A 20,572-nucleotide genomic window follows, 5' to 3' on the forward strand; every position below is an offset into this window, starting at 1 on the left:
GTTATTTACTAAGACTCAAGTTTTTCCCATTTTCTTATTAAAACAAAGTTGACCTAACTCACTTAAGGGCTCTTACTGACGAGCGGTTGAAGCTGCGATCCCCTGCATTCCGTTTTTCTGCGTTCAGCCGCAGGGGAGCCCAGGAATAGACGCATTTAGCTTTTTTCTAATGGGGCTCTACTCACACAGGAGCATGTAGGCGCCGAACGCAGGTTGAGACGCAACATGCTGCATTTTTCCTGTGTTCGGCGCCTACATGCGCCTGTGTGAGTACAGCCCCATTGAAAAAAGCTAAATGTGTCTATTCCTGCGCTCCCCTGCGGCTGAACGCAGAAAAACGGAATACAGGGGAGCGCAGCTTCAACCGCTCCTCAGTAAGAGCCCTAACTCATCCACAATTTCACCTAATTTATTAAAATATCAGGACGGTGCAAGAAAAGTCTCAACAACATTGCACAACAATTATATAGTATATAATATACTATTTATATATAGTATGACTTTTTCGAGTTGTCCCCCGAAAACATTGACTTTTTCAGATTGTTGTATGAAACCCAGCGCAGAAGATCACGATGTATAGAAACATCTTCAGATTGTAAAAGGGACCTCTGCCATTGAGTTCTACATGACCTCAACAGGTTTTAGCTCGAGTATTTTCAGATTCAGAAATAAATCTCTAATAATAAATAATATTACAATAATAATAATAAATTAGAGGGTTTTTTTCCTCTAAAAATTTGAGCTTTTTCCCTTTAAAAACTCAACCAGAAAAAAATCACTGTTTAATTAATAGGCCCCTAAATTAGATGTGAGTTTTACGAGAGCTATTGTGGCACTCGCATTCTTTAATGGACATGTAAGTCCACAGTGTGTGACCCAAACTCCAGTCAACTAGCAATGTACCCAACCCTGCTTTCAGGGGTTTGGCTGAACCCCTGAATCTTGGGAAATGGATTTAGTTGAATACCAAACCGAATCTGAACCCTAAGCGGCGCTGGAAATTCTCAGTGTGCGGCCAGAAAATGCTAATGGACTGGATAAAGTATATGAACTTAGTGCACCCTAATTCAAAGATACTATGGGGGAAATGTAATAAAATTTGCGAAGAGAAATTTGCACACTATTAAGAATAAAAATTTGCATGCTGCAATGTAATATTCTTGATTAGACTTTAGCATTGCAAATATTAATTGCCCATTGCGAATATTAATTGTGCATTGCGAATATTAATTGCCAATTGCAAATTTTTAAGATGCGTTTCAAGGTGGCGTAAACGTTTCGAGCAAATGTCGCAACTTTTTCAGTAAGATTTTATTACATACACTGCACACTACTACAAAAGATAAAATTTGCAATCGCTATCCTACTGTAGCATGAGGGGCAAAGGGTTAGCAAAAAGTTCACAAAGGCAAAATTGTTTGCAATGTTAATAAATGTTTTGACATTAGCAGCCTGCATTTCCCCATATGAATGATGTTGAATGATAAAATGAAAAGGTGGCATGATAATACCTATAGATGGTTGATAGCCTTTACTTCTTGTGTATGCATTTGCCGCTATGGTGTGACAGGTAGCAATACCTTATGAATATGCACACTAGGCACAGCACTGCATAGAAACTATTACAATTACTTTTGTATTGCTGAAGAGTAATATTCAATTGTCAAAACTATAAGCCAGTTCCATGCATTATTTTATTACATCAGATATATAGGCTTTACCCTAGGCATTTGTCAGCAGTATTCTCCGCAGGAATTCATACACAGGTATGGGACCTGTTATCCAGAATGCTTGGGACCTGGAGTTTTCCCAGATAGGGTCTCCATACCTTAGGTCTACTAAAATATAATTTAAACATGAGTTCAACCCAATAGGATTGTTTTGCATTTAGTAATGATTAATTATAACTTAGTTAGAATCAAGTACAAGGTACTGTTTTATTATTACAGAGAAAAAGTAAATTATTTTTAAAAATTTTCATTCTTTTATTATAATGGAGTCTATGGGAGATTCCCATAATTTGGAGCTTTCTGGATAATGGGTTTCCAGATACCGCACCCCATACCTGTATTTGTAATGCATTAAATATCTTATTCAAGTCCAACGTGATTCCTAAATATTCAGTTGTCTCGAACAGTGCAAAAGCCTCTCCTCTAAAACATCGCTTCAACTGTTTAAATGTCATCAAAACATTATGCAACAGGATCTTCTGGTACATTCCCCCAGAATATACCTTCCAAGGAACAGGCAAAGGAAATGATCATGATACTCTTGGAAACATTAAAATCCTATGAGACTGCACATGATCTAACTCGTAATTGCAATAAAAGTATAAAACGTATACGGGAATGGAGATTTATCATAATGTGACTAATGGCTCTGTGCAGATTTTTGGCAGATATCTTGGCTTTGTTCATGCTACCACACCCTAATAAGCAGAAAATTATGTTTAATATAAAAATATAGAGGATGCAAGTCAGCACTTCCGATATCCTGCTGACATAGGCTTTGTTAACTGGGGCATTTCAGAACCTGAGACTCCCTTCCTGATGCCAACCACCATCCCCCACACTTATCTCTAGCTATCAGGTGGCCAAGCCATTAAGCTTCAAAGTTCACATTTCAGAATTTTTTTTATAAAGTGATACATTCACTAGTAATAGTGACTTGAATGAAGCACCTCAAAGAAAATGTAGTGCAGGGATTTTTATAGGTGGGGGCCCAAAAAGAGATCCACATGCAGGTGCATGATTGCTTATAAACCAATTTCTGCGTTGCAAAACTGATTCATTTACTTAATTTGGTCTTAATTGTTTAAGAGATCCTGCTGTAACGACACATCTATAAAGCAGCTTTAAAAGTTAATTTAAAACAGTAGTATACTACCTTAAATGATATGCTTTAGTACAGGGTGAAAGAGCAGGCAATGTGCAAATACATTCAAAAACATACAGCAATGGCCACTATGGCTTTCTAATCTGACCCTGGACTCAAAGGTACAAATTTAGCATTTATAGAGAGACAAAGGAGCGAAAGCTGGCCACAGACGCAAAGATCCGATCGTACAAATCAATGTACAATCGGACTTTCCCATCTCCCGACCTGCCACTAACCAATAGGATCAAAGTCTTACCATTCAGATCAAATAAAGTAGTTAAAGAACAGATGAGCCGATGTTCTTCCCCTGACAGCAATCATACGATAGTTATGTCAGACAAAGCTAGTGACAGTCTCCCTTTGAAAATCGTACGATCGGCAATACACGCAGAGATATTACCCGCAGCCGACAGAAATTTTCTAACCTGTCCGATCGACCAAGCGACCGATCCCCGCCGGACGAAAAATGTCGGGACTCTCCACACACGGTCCGAAAATCGTACGAATCCTCGATTCGTACGATCGGATCTTTGCGTCTATGGCCAGCTTAAGGGTTCAACAAACAGCAAAGTGCCATGTTTTTTTGCTCTGCAGGTTGCCAAATTAGGTGCAGCTATTTGCACTCTAGAATGGAAGGCATTGGCTGGCCTGCACCTTTCCCATTTACACACTGTCGCCTGCATTTAAGATGGCAATATTGCACCAGTGCTTGTGCCCGTGTGAATTGTAAATGAAGCCTGAAGATTGGGCTGTTGTCTGGTTATGAGTGTACAATATAGTCTACTCTAATTTGTAGTGTTAGCCTGGTACCCTAAGCATATAGGGCAATATTTAATAAACAGCGCAAACAAAATGTAAATTCTTCAAAATTGCACATACTGTACATTGCATATTTAAACCAGTGTCGGACTGGGATGCCAGGGGCCCACCAGAGACTTTAGGCTGAGGGCCCACTTTCCAAACTATTGTACTTCCTCTCCTCACTCAACCTCTTTATTCTCCTAGTCTCTACATAATATACTCTATTCTTCCATTATTAAGCCTCTTTTTCTCATAAATAAATAGGGAATGAGCATGAAATAGGTCAAATGATTAGCAGCAAAAGGCCCATCGACACCTGGACCGACAGGGAGTTTTCCTGGTATCCCGGTAGGCCAGTCCGACACTGATTTAAACTGTGCAAAGCTTGAAGGTAGCATCATTTTTTGAGCAAATTAACCAAAATAACACACACACCGAGCACATCCACAAATGACATTAATGCACAATTCTCTTTCCTGTTGCCGTTCATTCTCAATATGTTGGCATTAATACAGTATATTTTAATGGAAACTTTCCACCTTTTCTTTCCACATTCTCATTTCCTATCTATAACTGGGCTGCACAAACATTCATACACACATGTATTTCAAAGTGTTCTTATTCTGAAGGATCATGGGAATCTTGCTGTCAACAACACATCTTACTGTGTATATGAGATGCAAACGGTATTGGTTTGGCAGTGAGAAGCAACAAAATGCATTGCAGTGTGCATCACCAGGGGTGTAAATACAGTTGCAGGGGGGCCAGGATTGCAGAGGACCCAGTAAACCCCTTTTTGGCTAGTAATGTCTTGGTAGAACAGATCAACTTACCAATGATATCTAGTTATTTTACTGTGCACCATTATGGTGGCACCATGGGTAAAGCCAATCCCCACCCACCTGTAATGATATCCCAGTTTTATTACTGTAAATTATACTTACTGGTACAACATAATGTTGGCTTTCTGTTTTTGATCTGCAACTTCATCAGGTGTTCCTGGTCCGATGTTTTGATTCCTCTCACCAAGTGTTTTTACAAGAAGGTCCATTAATTCAAGGGAAGCTTCTTCCTGATCACCCTCAATGATTCTAATATCCATCCGCCCTCCCCTCTCCCTATCACGAATGTCTTTGGCCAGTAACATTCCCTAGACAGAAGAAGTCAAGGAAATGTATTTAAAAGTATTTATCCAGCATATTTAGACTTTTAAATTGTCCATTCTTCAAAGCATTTAATACTCCTTCCAGATAATCATTTGTATGACAGGTATTTCAAATGATTCACCTTAATGTGAAGCAGATTCTACCTTGACCTGGGCCTAAATGAGTACAGAATGCTCTGGACCTGGGGTATTCCAGATAAGGGATCTTTCCATAATTCTACTAAAAGTCTACTAAGAACCATGTAAACATTAAGGGGCACATTTACTTAGCTCGAGTGAAGGATTAGAATAAAAAATACTTCAAATTTCAAAGTATTTTTTTGGCTACTTCGACCATCGAATTGGCTACTTCTACCTTCGACTACGACTTCGACTTTGAATCAAACGATTCAAACTAAAAAACGTTCGACTATTCGACCATTCGATAGTCAAAGTACTGTCTCTTTAAAAAAAACTTCACCACCTAAAACCTACCGAGCACCAATGTTAGCTTTCTAGGCAATTTGGGATCGAAGGAAAATCCTTCAATGGATTAAAATCCTTAGAATCATTTCGTTCAATCAAAGGAATTGCGCTAAATCCTTCGACTTAGATATTCGAAGACGAAGGATTTAACTTCAAGGGTCGAATATCGGGGGTTAATAAACCCTCGATATTCGACCAATAGTAAATGTGCCCCCAAATGAACCCAATAGGATTGTTTTGTCTTCAATAAGGTATAATTATATTTAAGTTGGACTCAAGTACACGGTACAGGTATGGGAGACGTTATCTGGAAACCCATTATCCAGAAAGTTCTGAATTACGGAAAGACAGTCTCCCATTGACTCCATTTCATCCAAATAATCCTTGATTTCCTTTTCCTCTGTAATAATAAAACAGTACCTTGTATTTGATCCAAACTAAGATATAATTAATCAGTATTGAAAGCAAAACCAGCCTATTGGGTTTATTTAATTTTGTTGGGTTTATTTAATGTTTATATGATTTTGTTGTAGACTAAGGGGGTTATTTATCAAAGGCTGAGTTGTTTTTCCTATGAAAAATTCGAGTTTTTAGTCAAAAAATAGATTTTTAATGTTAAAAAAACAACCTTTTATTTTCCCCCAAAGCTGGAAATTGCGCAAATCCATAAATACACCATCTAAAGCCTGTTGAGGTCACGTAGAAGTCAATGGACCTTTTAAAGATGTTTGTAGCCTTCATGATGTTCAAGGTTTTTTCATAGATTTCTCCCGAAAACTGGAGCAATTCAAGATTTTTTCACCAAAAACTCGATCAATTTGAGTATTTCAGTTTTTCACCCCCACTACACTGATTCGAATTTATTCTTAATTTATATACCATTTGAGTTGTGAGTTCATTTGAGGTCTAAAAAAGCTCTATAATTCGACATTTAATAAATAACCCCCTTAAGGTGTGAAGATCCAAATTATGGAAAGATCTGTTATCTGGAAAACCCCAGCTCCCAAGCATTCTGGATAACAGACCCTATACTGTACTATTTTATTATTACAGAGAAAAAGCTAATATCTTTTTAAAATTAGATTTATTTGCTTAAAATGCCTTCCCATTATTCAGAGCCTTCTGGATAATGGGTTTATGGATAGTGGTTAGAGTAAAATTTGGGGACCATGTCTATTCTCTGTTCTAGATATCCGAAAACCCAGGTTGGAGTGAGATTTGGGGTGAATTTCTTTTAGATAGTCTTTGAACTATGACTGAATGATATACAGTAGCAATGTATTATTTTATCTGTAACAATTTGATTAGTTAAGGAGAGCCCTGGAGAAAAACTGGCTTGATCAAAAAAAATTACACTTTTACAAAGTCTGCCATGTGCTACAGAAATGATAAGATGAGATACCTTCATTTTCTCTGCCGTATTGCTTTCAGCACCGTTCCACTGGATAAGAGTCCTGCCAAGATCCAGCAAGAATACGTCTCCACTGTTGAAGCTGAGCCAGCTCAATTCCACCTGCAAAAAGGGATGGCTTTAAGAAATTAGCAGAAAGCTAAAAGCCCTTACTCATTACAGTCAGTATTTACACAGTAATGTTCTGTTCCACTTAATCAGTCAGACTTGTGTCTTGGCTTGCTGAACTTTATTCTGACAGCCTGGGGCTCATAAGACATTGCCGCAGATGATTATGGCTTAGTTCTGGAGGATTTCAATTCATGTTCTGCTGATTAGAACTGTATACAGAGTGTATGAAATATCAGTGCTACACTAACACATTTTATTATAGTCCCATTCTCTTTGTCTAATGTAAGTATTAAAGGGGTGGTTTGCCTTCAGTTTAACTTTTAGTATGTCGTAGAATAGCCTATTCTAAGCAACTTTGAATTCAGTCTCCATTTTTTATTATTTATGGTTTTTCAATTATTTGCCTTCCTCTTCTGACTTTCAAATGGGGGTCATTGACCCTGGCAGCCAAAAAACTATTGCTCTGTGAGGCTACAAGTGCATTGTTGTTACTTTTTAAATAATCTTTCTATTTGGTCCCTCTCCTATTCATATTCCTGTCTCCCTTTGAAACCACTGTCTAGCTGCTAGCTACCAGACAGCTATTGAAATTGCAAACTGGAGAGCTGCTGAACAAAAATATAAATAATTCAAAAACCGCAAATAGTAGAAAAACTGTTTCAGAATAGCATTTACTATATCATACTAAAAGCAAGCTGCAAATTGTTCTTCCTTGGAATAAATGGATCGGATGTTGTCAGAACAGAACTAACAGCATTCATAACAGGCACACATGGGTTTAGTACAGTCTCATTTTATGCTCTTTTACAGGATTACAATTTATACTATAGGGTTCATTTACAAAAAGTGTGCCCCTGAGTGGTCATTTGGGCAGTGCTTCTACCCTCTGCACCGCACTCCAATTAAATATCCAGTGCAGAGTCCAAGCCAACCGTGTCCTTACTGGCTTACAGGGTTCTGTTGTGCCTTATTATATCCTCTGCTGTTCCATAACTTGTGCGTTTGAATGGCATGCAGGATTGGGGCTGGAATTCCAGTATGCCTCCCACCCTTTATGAATAAAGTGCTGCCAGATGCAGGCAGCACTGAATTCATCAGAGCAGGCACATGTCTCTGCACTCCAAATGAGATCTGCTTAGTTATTGCACTTAATTCACTATTTATGAGGGGATGTACCTCTGTGGCTGATACATTCCTCTTGCCTTTAACATGCAGAAGCCTCTTCACATCGTACGTATTTGTTTCCACATGTTTCATTCCAGATGCAACACCCCCTTTTTTGTAACTGCAAACAGAAAATTACAGAACAGGAGTCAAAGAAAAAATAGTTGCGGTTAAATTATTGCTTTTAATGCACTACATTAAGGGGCAGATTTATTAATATTCATGGTCAAGTTTTTGCCGCGTTTCATGCAAATCATGGAAAGAACTGTGATTTTTTTTTCATTTGAGATAAGTTGAGATTTAGCATTTAAGAAAAATGCAAACATGAAAAATAGAATAAAAGTCATTGGGCGGTGTATATTCAGCATTTAAGTTTTTTTCCTGTAATTTTTTGCCAGTTGCAATTCCCTGCACGATTTTTCATTATACATACACGATCACTACAAAAATATATAACATATATTCTTTGTTCTTGTTCACCTTCTAGGTCGCTAGGCCAGTGGAAGGTTTTGTTCTTCAGTGCTTTAGAATGGTTATTTTATAGCACTGAGGTAGAGATGGAAAAGCATGATCACAGGTTGCAAAAGCGCAGGGCTTTGTGGGAATGGGTGGATTGTGGGTGGCATTTTGGTATAATTGGGGAGTGGCTAGGGCAAATCAAGGTCATAGTCCTGTGTGCAAGGGTTTTTTTTTTTTAATTAGGGCGTCATTATACACACTGGCAGTGCTCATGAGCCAGGACATCCAGATCTAATAGAGTTCAGTTAAGTCTTCAAGGCCAAAATGCCTCAATGACTTTAGCATATTGATATTTGTGAGTGCAAAAAATGTCTTGTCTTTATCTGTTTGATTTTTGAGGTAGCCCCTTCTACTACTGTCTCTTTAGGGCAATAGTAGGGGTATTTCAGGCCATAGAATGATTTTTATTCACTGAGGCAGCAATGCAACTGTATTCAGAAGATTTTCATAGTCAACAATGAGAGGAAGGAGAGTCAATTAAGCATTGAGTTGCTCAAAATGTTTATGTTCCATGAGACATGAAAAATTATAATCCATAAACTGGGCAGCAAACTGGAAAATGAGGTTCAATGTTGATAAATGCAAGGTTATGCACTTTGGCAAAAATAATATAAATGCAAGTTATACACTAAATGGCAATGTGTTGGGAGTTTCCTTAAATGAAAAGGATCTAGGGGTCTTTGTAGATAACACGTTGTCTAATTCTGGGCAGTGTCATTCTGTGGCTACTAAAGCAAATAAAGTTCTGTCTTGCATAAAAAAGGGCATTAACTCAAGGGATGAAAACATAATTATGCCTCTTTATAGGTCCCTGGTAAGGCCTCATCTGGAGTATGCAGTGCAGTTTTGGACTCCAGTCCTTAAGAGGGATATAAATGAGCTGGAGAGAGTGCAGAGACGTGCAACTAAATTGGTTAAAGGGACGGAAGACTTAAATTATGAGGGTAGACTGTCAAGGTTGGGGTTGTTTTCTCTGGAAAAAAGGTGCTTGCGAGGGGACATGATTACACTTTACAAGTACATTAGAGGACATTATAGACAAATGGCAGGGGACCTTTTTACCCATAAAGTGGATCACCGTACCAGAGGCCACCCCTTTAGACTAGAAGAAAAGAACTTTCATTTGAAGCAACGTAGAGGGTTCTTCACCGTCAGAACAGTGAGGTTGTGGAATGCACTGCCGGGTGATGTTGTGATGGCTGATTCAGTTGATGCCTTTAAGAATGGCTTGGATGATTTTTTGGACAGACATAATATTAAAGGCTATTGTGATACTAAACTCTATAGTTAGTATAGATATGGGTATATAGAATTTTAATTAAAAGTAGGGAGGGGTGTGTGTATGGATGCTGGGTTTTCATTTGGAGGGGTTGAACTTGATGGACTTTGTCTTTTTTCAACCCAATTTAACTATGTAACTATGTAACTATATAATAACTGGAGCCCCTGGGGGAGGGCACTGCTAATTTAATAGTACATGGGCCCCATGATTACTGATGGCGGTCCTGATAGCCACATCTAAAAGCCAGCTGTACATTCCATTTTAAAGTCCAGAACTGCACTCCCATTAACACATTTAAACAGCTTGGAAGTATAAATATGTTTTTCTCCAACAGAGGCAGTTTTACACTCCCAACAGAAATCACGCAAAAATCTGATTATACCATGATTTAACAAATATTGCTATACTTACATAATGCCTTGTTTGAAGTAACCTCTAAAGGAGTCAGACTCATAGCCTTGAACTTCCCGGTGCTGCACAGGGCTGCCGCCAAGGAAATCATCCAGCTGTACCGTGTATATGGCCACTGAGCTCTGCTCATCCTGAGAAGAGTCCTTTCCAATCCAGTAGTGGATATCATAAAAAAGAGAACTGCCCGATTTTTTTGTCTGATAGAGACATTGGTTTTGAAGGGTAGAAAGTAAGAAAAGATAGGAAAAATAACTATTAGGTGTTATGAATAAGGGATGTCATATCTACAGTACATCGTTTCAGCCTGGTCTTTTTTATACTTTGTAATGTGCTTAAAGCACAACTGGCAGCATTTATACTTTATGACCCTGTGCTTCACTCTTTGCTTTTACTAGGGTATAAGGATTAGATTAACTTCATTCCCAGATATTAAAAAAAACAGTATTGTGGCACAACACATGCCACGGCTTTCCCATTCCCTTCTGACATATTGAGATACTTACATGGAGCAAGAGGTAGCAGTCCCCTTCATAGAAATTCCCATGGGCTTTCTCTGGCACCAGCACTAAGTCCATTTTCTAGAGGGAGAATGACAAAGCTAAAACTTATGTTTGTCCATCTGTAATTAAATAGTACCTGAGGCTGAGAATAAGATACATCAGTCATGTCAAAGTTAGCTAAGAATCCTACTCAGGAATGGATGATGCTTAAAAAAAACCTCAGTTTTAAGTGATGCAACTGTAAAAAAGTCCTGTAAGACTTATGTTAGATGCTATAAAATACTTGCGTTGGTAAGAATGCTAAATGCACTTAACCTCCAAGTGGGTTAGGCAATTATTGTTATTGGTTGTTTCCGCCAACTGGGCTCCTATGTTGCTTTCTTTTTTAGACAAAGAGCATTCTCTAACCAACTACCTTTTAAATACTATATATGTATGTAGCTAGATAGATAGATAGATAGATAGATAGATAGATAGATAGATAGATAGATAGATAGATAGATAGATGATAGATAGATAGATAGATAGATAGATAGATAGATAGATAGATAGATAGATAGATAGACTAAGTGTTCGCACTCTGACGTTGTAACATTCATGGGTGAATGGTCAATGCAACTTTATAGATGTATTAGAAGGGACCAGCACTCCAGTTTCTTCATACAAGTGATTTATTTTATACATGCTGTATCCTATACAACATGTTGGGCCAGATTCAATTCAGAGAGAAAAAGTTACTGTATGTCACAGTTCATCACTTGAAAAGTCATTGATGAGATTCAATTTGAGGAGAAAAACGTTTCTCCAAATTCAGTTCTCTCTCTCTCTCTCTCTCTGCATGAATGCCTTAAATACAAGAATTGGCGGGAACTAGACAAATTGGAACTGACGTATTGTTGCATCACTGAAACGTAACTTGCCACTAATGACATGCATACATACATGTTAAAAATGCATAGCACATATACAGAAAGCATTTGATCATAATCTCAACTTTTAAACAGTAAAACCAAACTATTACTAAAAACATGATATTCTGTAACATTTGCTGGTATTCACTTCCTTATCTCAGCATTAAACAATGTTGCAAAAATGTTACAAAAGGTAAATGAGTTAAGATAACAGGCCTGCTCTGAAGTTCTATCCATCTGATATGCTGATTAATATATCAAATATGTGTCAAGTATAAAAACTACCACTCAATTAACGGCAAGTAGAACCCTGCAGATATTCATATATTCATCAAATTAAACTAAGGGACCCTTGCGGCTATTCCTATCCTCAGGTCGTAGAATCCAAGCCCAGCCTATGTGAAGGGGATGTCTAAATATAATATCGCTTACCTGTATGTCCCACCATAGTGTGTTTACTAATACACCTGTCGTGGATCCGTGACATCTCCACTGCACAGGCACACCCATTCAAAATTATCTCTAGATGTATGTGTGCATTAGGCCCATAAACCTACAATATACACACACTATGGTGGGACATACAGGTGGGCGATATTATATTTAGACATATATATTTTATATATATATATATATATATATATAAAATGAGACAGAGGAACAATGTGCAGTGTGTTTCCTTCAAAGCTCTTTTTTCAATACCAGCTTACCAGCTTGTGTAAGGGATCCCTAGGGTTCTTTATGTAACCCAACCATTAAATTTCATTTTATGAATACTGTATATGGGTTTAACTGAAGCATGAGTAAAAATGTTAGGCAGCACTGCTCCAAATTATTAAATCTTGTTGTGAATGATCAGATTATAACTTTCTGCTTATACTCCTTGTGGGATTGCATATTTTGTAGACTGAGCTATTTTGATTTCTGTTGTACACCTTATTTAACTTGTTATAAATCCTCCCTGTGGTTTAGACTTACCAGCTAGTTTTGCAAATGTATATGCTCTTCAAATGGCGAGAGAAAAAATCCCATCAAAACCCCATCATAGTGAAAAGTAAGTAATAAACTGCTCAAAATGGCCTGAGTGCATTTCCCCTATAACTCATATAACTCATATACAGCTGCAGAAGTGGGGGCCCAAGGTAATCCAAGAAGACTACAGAATGTAGAATCCTTTGCATATCAAAAATGGAAACCCAGTGGTTCACCAGTTGTTGCACTGCACTGCTAAGTTGTTTAAATTTGGTAGGAAAAAATTGCTGTTTTTGTTTCCGAAAGTGCGTTTTTTGTTTTTACCTCAATTCTCCATATGATGAGCCCTGGAGATTTGTTAACATCTTTAAAAGCTCTGGTCAGAGACATGTTTAGCAGTCCCTTGGTTATGGATTAGGGAGATGTGCCTAAACGAAAAAAGAAACATTTTAGGTTTCATTTACAAAGCTACATGCTTCCAAATGAATCAACCCCTGTTTTCTCAACACTTTAACTTCATTTTTACCATCACTCCCTGATTCATCAGCATTTTCCCTTTTACCCCCAGCAGGACATCCTCTGCATTCATCCCTGTGTGAATATTTCTGCTGCCCCATTAATAATCAGACACACATTCCCCCAAATACATACTGTAATCATTTGCATGTCTTTCTGACAGTTTACAGACTGAAGTCCTCTTTTTCTCTCTCTAAATGCATTAGCCACTGCATTTCCTGAATACCTCTCTCCATCAAACAACCTAGCCCATCCCACAGAGAATATTTTATCACTCATTACAAATTGCTTCTTTCTCCTGAACCTTCTTTTTATAAAAAGGGGAAGTGAGAAGCTTACTGATTGAAATGATTTTCTGTTCTGAAAGGGAGAGTGAAACTAAAACTCCCATCCACGAATTGAACTTATTTATAAATCATTTTCCTCGAAGAAAATTGGAGTGACAAAACCAAGCACCAATTCGTATTTTTAGCAGCTTTGGGGTATAATAAATCTCTAAAAATGTGAGTTTTCCCCTTAAAAACCTCGACCAGATACATTTAATAAATGGGCCCCTAAATGTAATCAATTGTACACTGAGCTATATGAAGTTGGCAGTCGTTAGGAGAGTGTATACAGAAAGAGAATATACAGACGAGGTAAAGAGACAGGAACAGTGCCTGGTGAATAATAGCATCGTTGAAATCATTGCACCGCTAATGTTTGTACTAAGTACTCAGGCTTCAGGATAATACACTTATCTTGCAGGCAAATGCACTTTCTGCCAGAGCTCTCTAAAGATTGACCTGATACACCAAAGAGTTTAGTTCATTGCCATTTATTTTATGCCTTAAAATATGAAGCAAAGATGCGGTGCTTAAATACAGTAGTTAAAAAAGGCAGTCTGGCAAATATTGTGATTTAGACAAGGTTTATCCTGGATCATTGCTGCAGTGGTTTAAATGCAATTTCCATGCTTCCGGGAGTGGGGCAACTAATGTAGTAGAGCTGGAGAGAGGTTAATCCTAATATTAACCCTTGTTATTTTTCACAGGCACAAATTCAAAATTCAATATGTAGTGTTTCACTTTATAAAAGACCCATAGCAAGTAAATATTTACAGTATATAATACACAAAAGCCATAAATATCTTGCAAATTATATCCTTATAAACTGTCATCAGTTATAAACGGTGAGTAGTGATGTCATTTTTGTCACACGACTCACTAAAATGTGTGTATTATAATAAATAAAGTACCCCTTGTTGGAAAATATGAGGATATCAGAAGTAACCTCAGAGTTCCATGACCAGTATAAAAGCACTCAGCCTTCGGCCTCGTGTTTTTATATGGTCATGGAACTCCTCGGTGACTTATAATATACTTCTATTTTACAATAGGGGGTACTTTATTCACTATATAATCTGTTATTGCAATATAGCTCATATCCACAGCATAGCATATGATCATATTGTTCCTCACATGTGGCTCAATCTGCAGTGCATAATCCAAAATAACTAACGTAATTCTGACACTAAGGGGCAGATTTACAAAATTCGAGTGAAGAATTCGAATGTAAAAAACTTCGAATTTCGAAGTATTTTTTGGGTACTTCGACCATCGAATTGGTTAAATTCGTTCGAATTCGAACGATTCGAAGTAAAAATCGTTCGACTATTCGACCATTCGATAATCGAAGTACTGTCTCTTTAAAAAATACTTCGACCACCTACTTCGGTAGATAAAACCTACCGAAGTCAATGTTAGCCTATGGGGAAGGTCCCCATAGGCTTGCCTGTGATTTTTTGATCGAAGGATTTTCCTTCGATCGTTGGATTCAAATCCTTCGAATCGTTCGATTCGAAGGATTTAATCGTTCGAACAAAAAATCCTTCGATCGATCGATCGCAGGATTTGCGCAAAATCGTTCGACTTCGATATTCGAAGTCGAACGATTTTAGTTCCCAGTCGAATATCGAGGGTTAATTAACCCTCGATATTCGACTATTGATGAATCGGCCCCTAAGGGTCTGATTTACTAAAACTCGATTTAATCTGAGTTTTTTAGAAAAATAAAGTCGACCAAACTCCCTTACATGAATCACTCATTTATCAATAATTTTTCTCAAAAATGGGAGCGGCAAAATTTAAGAACAAAATTCAGCGACAATTAGATTTTTGGGCTACATCCAGCGCAGTCCACAAAAACTTCAAATTGAGATAGGTGCCTCTCCCATTGACTTATACAGGACCTCGACAGGCCTGAGGTGGCGGATTTCGGGCTTTTTGCAGCATTGGGGTATAAAAAACCTCGCAAAATTCAAGGTTTTTTTCCAAGAGATTTTGGCCCAAAAAGTCCAACCAGAAAAATTTGAGATTTGGTAAATAACACACTAAAAGTTACCTGTAGGTCCTGTTGATCATTTTTGCTGATAGTTCTGCTTTTTTAAGTATTTGTAAGTTCTTAAAACTGTTTTTCTAACCTGACTTATCGACTTGTCAGTTTCTAATGTTAACAGACTACAGCTGCACAAATATGGCAATCCCCACATAGAGGAAAATGAGGGATCATTTGGGTAAAAAGAGCTGACCTCAGCATGCCCCCAGTTATATATCACTGCACGTGACATCAAACGCATGACATATGATGTAAATTCCACTGCCAATACATAAATAAATGTCACCAAATTTCCTACAAGTCTCCACTGGTGGCTGGAGAGAGGGCCGCCCTTTAAAACTGCCACCCTAAGCACAGACCCTCGGGTGCCTACAGTGTCGGACTGGGACACCAGGGGCCCACCCAAAAACCTTAGACCAGGGGCCCACTCTCATTACTTTTATTCTTCCTCTCCTCACTCAACCTCTATTCTCCTAGTCTCTTTTATTTACATAGTATAATCTATTATTCCATCTATTTGGCCTCTTTGTTCTCATAGAAATAGGGAATGGCAATAAAATATTATTATTATAATTATTATTAACATGTATTTATATAGCCCCAACATATTGTGTAGCACTGTATATATTGCGTAGCCAAATGTTTAAAAGCAGGAGGGCCCACCAGGAGTTTCCTTGGTATACCGGTGGGTCAATCCGACACTGGGTGTCTATAAATAGGCCTATATATATGTTTGTAAAAAAGGTTTACTTTTTGGTGTCCATATCTCTAAGCATGTATAACAGGTTAGTTGTGGGCAAGTCTATTTTACTGCTGTCTTGGTTTAAGCCAAACTTCTCTAGAGACAATCATCCAGGGCCTTCTGTTAATTAACTTTTGAAAGCTTCATGAGGCAGAATTTTGGATTAGAAAATATCAGAGCAAAAATGTACAGTTACATTTTAAAAAAGGTAAAAATAAATAATTTACAGTGTAATAATAGACAATAGGGATCCACCAGAAAGCTATTTCAATTCACATTATTTTATTTCTTTAGGCAAACTTCTTGTTGATGCTTTGCTTGGTCTTTGCCATAACCGCTGCTTTTGGCTAGCTACCAGCACTCTCTCTTCAACTGCAATGGCCTTGTGGGCTAGAATTTTCTTTTCTGCACACCGTTTTCAATGTTGTTCTGGTGGGTGGGTCCAAGCAAGTTCTAAAATATATATATATGCACACAAATGTTTCTGTGCACACCCCGATTTGTTGTGTGCATGGTGTCATAATAATTTTTGGCAAATGAAACGGATCATATTCCCCATCACTCATAATTTATGTGTCTGAATACAGTTTAGAGGTAACATATAGCCATGCCTTCTTGTTCACCTGACAATATCCTGCTCCATTGGAGAAGGCATGAGGGTTTATGTGAAAGCAGTAAGAATACAGGCAAAGCAGAATCTATATAAACAGTAGATCCTTTGCAGAAGGGCTCCATAGAAATATCATTATACGTTTATCTCACAATATTTTCATAAGCAAATACAATAGGGATATGTAAAAAGACTTTTTAACCACATACACTATCACTCAATATATACAAATCATATGTTTCGACCAAGAAATATGCCCACTGCACACCCACCCAGCATTCTGTTCTGTACAGGGGTCTTCCCCTGTATGTATGCTGTGGGGGCAAGCGCATTCACATGGGGGCCCCTGTACACTAGGAACTGCGAGTTGGTGTTTAAAAGGAATCATGGAGGAGCCAGAAGGGGGGAGAGGGAAGTTGTAGTTTTTGTTGCTGTGCATTGGAAAGCAAAGAGCAGCCATGAGAACTGCAATCACTGCAACAGTTACCCATAAAGATTGACCATAAACCTTAGCACACCCAGGAAAGCCGATATCAATGGAAAAGTATAGGATTGATATAAGAACTAAACAGCCCACTAACCTGAACAAAGATGGCTTTTATCCAAAGTCTCAGCAAAATGTAGCAGCTTCCAGTTGCATGGCATCTCTAAACACACCTGGTGCCTTACCTGGAGGAGCACAGACATGATCCCTTCTACAAACACGTGCCCCACTATTACCCGCTGTGTTTGTTTATACTTTAATGAAAGAATTACAATGAAATGAGCTTGATTTCAAGAGCATGGTGAGTGATATATGTATACAGTACTTGCTTTTAACTTGCTTGTCACGAGTATTATACCATATTTGGCTGCCCTTTAAACACTACAACACTAAAGGCAGGGGCCCAACTATAGAGAGACATAGAGAAGGTGACGCTGGACCCATAAGGGACAGATTATTGTGTAATATACATTTCCATTAATAGAACTTGTTCTTCTATTTTGCACACCAAGAACCAGAGTGGCTTAAATGTACACAATCTAGACTTGCAGGCAGACAGATATTGATTTTTTTTTTTTTGATAAATAAATACTGTACCAATTAGATTTAACCCCTTCACAATGACAATTGCTCCACTGACTGACTATGCGGCACAATGATTTCAAATATAAATGGTTCACAAAGTTGCTTGTAAAATGCAGTCCAGGTAGTAAGGTTCCCAAATATAACACACATGTAAGTAGCACCCCCAGCTGTGACCGTTGCTGTCCCCGGAGCAGCTTTTGTACTCCAGCTAAACAGCCACCGCACCTTCCAAGTAGTGGTGCCTATGCGTGCTGGCACCCAATTTCCAAGGCAAGGGGTTACCATGCTTATTGAGCCCTGTGCTGGCATTGGCAGGTGGGGAGAAGAATGGCTAGTTGCCTTCTCTATGTGGCATTACACTCAATAATGTGTTGGATGCCACAAAGAGCTACTGCATGCAGGGCCCCGTGGGACCCAAGCAGCTTCCTGATAGGTCCCGGCAACAGACGATCATTCAGCAACTTGATGTGGCTCGTCTGGACTTGACAGACTTGCAGTGGCAGACCCTGAAGTACTTTGCTGCTGAGGCACTGGGGGGTATATGCCTGTGATGATGAGGACTATGGGTTTACTTTGGCTATTGACCACCCCATCGAGACTGGATCATCCCCCCCCCCCAGCAGGGAGAGGTACAGGAACATCCCACCAGCTATATATCAGGAAGTCAGGGGCTTACTGTATAGCAGTGATCCCCAACCAGTAGCTCGTGAGCAACATGTTGCTCTCCAACCCCTTGGATGTTGCTCTCGGTGTCCTCAAAGCAGGTGCTTATTTTTGAATTTTAAGCTTGAAAGCTAATTTTAATTAATAAAACTAAGTATAGTGCCAGGGAAAGCCTCTTGTAGGCTGCCAGTCCACATAGGGGCTACCAAATAGCCAATCACAGCACTTATTTGGCACCCCAGGGGACTTTTTCATGCTTGTGTTGCTCCCCAACTCGTTTTACATTTGAATGTGGCTCACGGGTTAAAAAGGTTGGGGACCCCTTCTGTATAGGATGCTTGATAGGGGTGTTCTCTGAGAGAGTCAAAGCCCCTGGGGTGGCACCCATTGTCCTGGTCCAGAATAAAGATGGGTCCCTCAGCAGGCCAAATGCCTGCATGTGTACCCACTGCCACATATTGAGTCGTCACTGGCCACATTGAACGACCTGCTTATTTCGCCTCATTGGACCTGGCAAGCAGTTATTGGCATGTGGCTGTGCGGCTGTAGGACCAGTCCAAGACTTCATTCATCAACCCTATTATCCTGTATGAGTTTAACAGAATGCCATTTGGCTTGACAAATGCCGCCAGTAACTTCCAAAGGCTAATGGAACGGTAATGGGAGACAAGGTGCTCATATACCTAGATGACATCTCCTCTACATTCAAGGAGCATGTCCCACACTTAAATGCTGTACTAAGCCAGCTAGAGACATTTGGGATGAAGCTGAAGCCCACCTAGTGTCAGTTGGCCCAGAAACAATTGGCCTACTTGGGACACATTATTAGCAAAGGTGGGGTGTTTCCTGACCCAAGTAAAGTGCAGGCCATGCAATGCTGGCCCCCTCCTACCATTGTGGGACAAGCGAGATCTTTTCTGGGCCTGGCCAGATATTATTGGCTCTATGTGAAAGACTTTGCCCGTCTGACAAAGTTACTGGAGGGGCAGGTTACAGAGAAGAGAAAGGCATCGGGTTACCTGGTGGACTTAAAACCTTTCTACCCTCTGCTCCAATGCTGGCAATTGTGGATTATAACCTGCCATTCCACTACTATACAGACGCCAGTTTGCAGGAGCTAGGGGCTGTGCTGGCCCAAGTCAAAGAGGGGGAGGAGAGGGTGATATCGTATGCCAGTCTCAGCCTGCGACTCACCAAGTGAAATCAGGCAAATTACAGCTTGTTTAAGTTGGAGCTGCTGGCTATTATTTGGGCTGTCACCGAGAAGATAATATTTGGTGGGCTATCATATGGATATTTATACAGACAATAATCCTTTGGCCTATATAGGCTCTGCCTTGGAAAGCTTTGGGTGGCCTGGCTAGCTCAGTTTGACTGTGTGATTCACTATAAGCCTGGAATGTCTCACCAGAATGCAGAGGCCCTCTCCCATAAGCCCACAGAGGCGCCGGTTGGGCAGTGGGATGAGAAACAAGAGGGGGTTGAGATACCCTCGCTGAAAATAAGGACCTCCCTGTGGGAGAAGGAGGCCTCCAATACACAGGTGGCTGGGGTGGAGGGCCCCCTGCAAGAAATCATTGTAAATGAGTGAAAAGAGGCCCAAAAGAGGGATCCCACACTGCAAAAGGTAATGAATTGGTTGAGGAAGGGGCAGCGGCCCCCTGGCTGGGTAAGTGTCCTGATGGCTCTGGTGGCTAGGGTGCTGCCGCAGCTTTGGGACAGGTTGCAAGAGTGCCATGGCCTGCTATACTGCTAAAGTGAATGGGGTAAGGAGCAGTGGAAGGTCTGGCAGTTGGTGGTCCTGGCTGCCCAGCTGCGGAGATGTGCCCCATTATGCATGAGACTGGGGGTCACTTCAGGCCGGTAAAGCCTGAGCAGCTAGGTTGATGTGGACTCATGTTATAAGGCCATTTGGTTGCCCCCAGGGTCCATTATACCAGAGTGGGCTGGCTGGCGGGTGTCCATTTAGCAATGTGGTGTTATATGTTGAAAGTTAATAATGTGTTG

At 39.5% G+C, this 20,572-nt stretch overlaps 1 protein-coding gene across 2 annotated transcripts in view; it reads right to left on the minus strand.

The window, feature by feature from the left end:
* avil.L (advillin L homeolog) overlaps positions 1-20,572 on the minus strand; it is a 46,085-nt gene that overhangs the window by 15,232 nt on the left and 10,281 nt on the right. For both annotated transcript variants that reach the window (XM_041582550.1, XM_018247487.2), the window contains exons 2-7: positions 12,914-13,017; positions 10,710-10,784; positions 10,207-10,403; positions 8,007-8,115; positions 6,711-6,821; positions 4,623-4,828 (exon numbers count right to left, since the gene is read on the minus strand). In XM_041582550.1, the coding sequence (XP_041438484.1) occupies positions 4,623-4,828; positions 6,711-6,821; positions 8,007-8,115; positions 10,207-10,403; positions 10,710-10,784; positions 12,914-12,979 (764 nt within the window). In that variant the 5' untranslated portion in view covers positions 12,980-13,017. The remainder of the gene's footprint in view (positions 1-4,622; positions 4,829-6,710; positions 6,822-8,006; positions 8,116-10,206; positions 10,404-10,709; positions 10,785-12,913; positions 13,018-20,572) is intronic.

The sequence above is a fragment of the Xenopus laevis genome, chromosome 2L (genome assembly GCF_017654675.1).
Source record: "Xenopus laevis strain J_2021 chromosome 2L, Xenopus_laevis_v10.1, whole genome shotgun sequence".
Classification (NCBI taxonomy): domain Eukaryota; kingdom Metazoa; phylum Chordata; class Amphibia; order Anura; family Pipidae; genus Xenopus; species Xenopus laevis.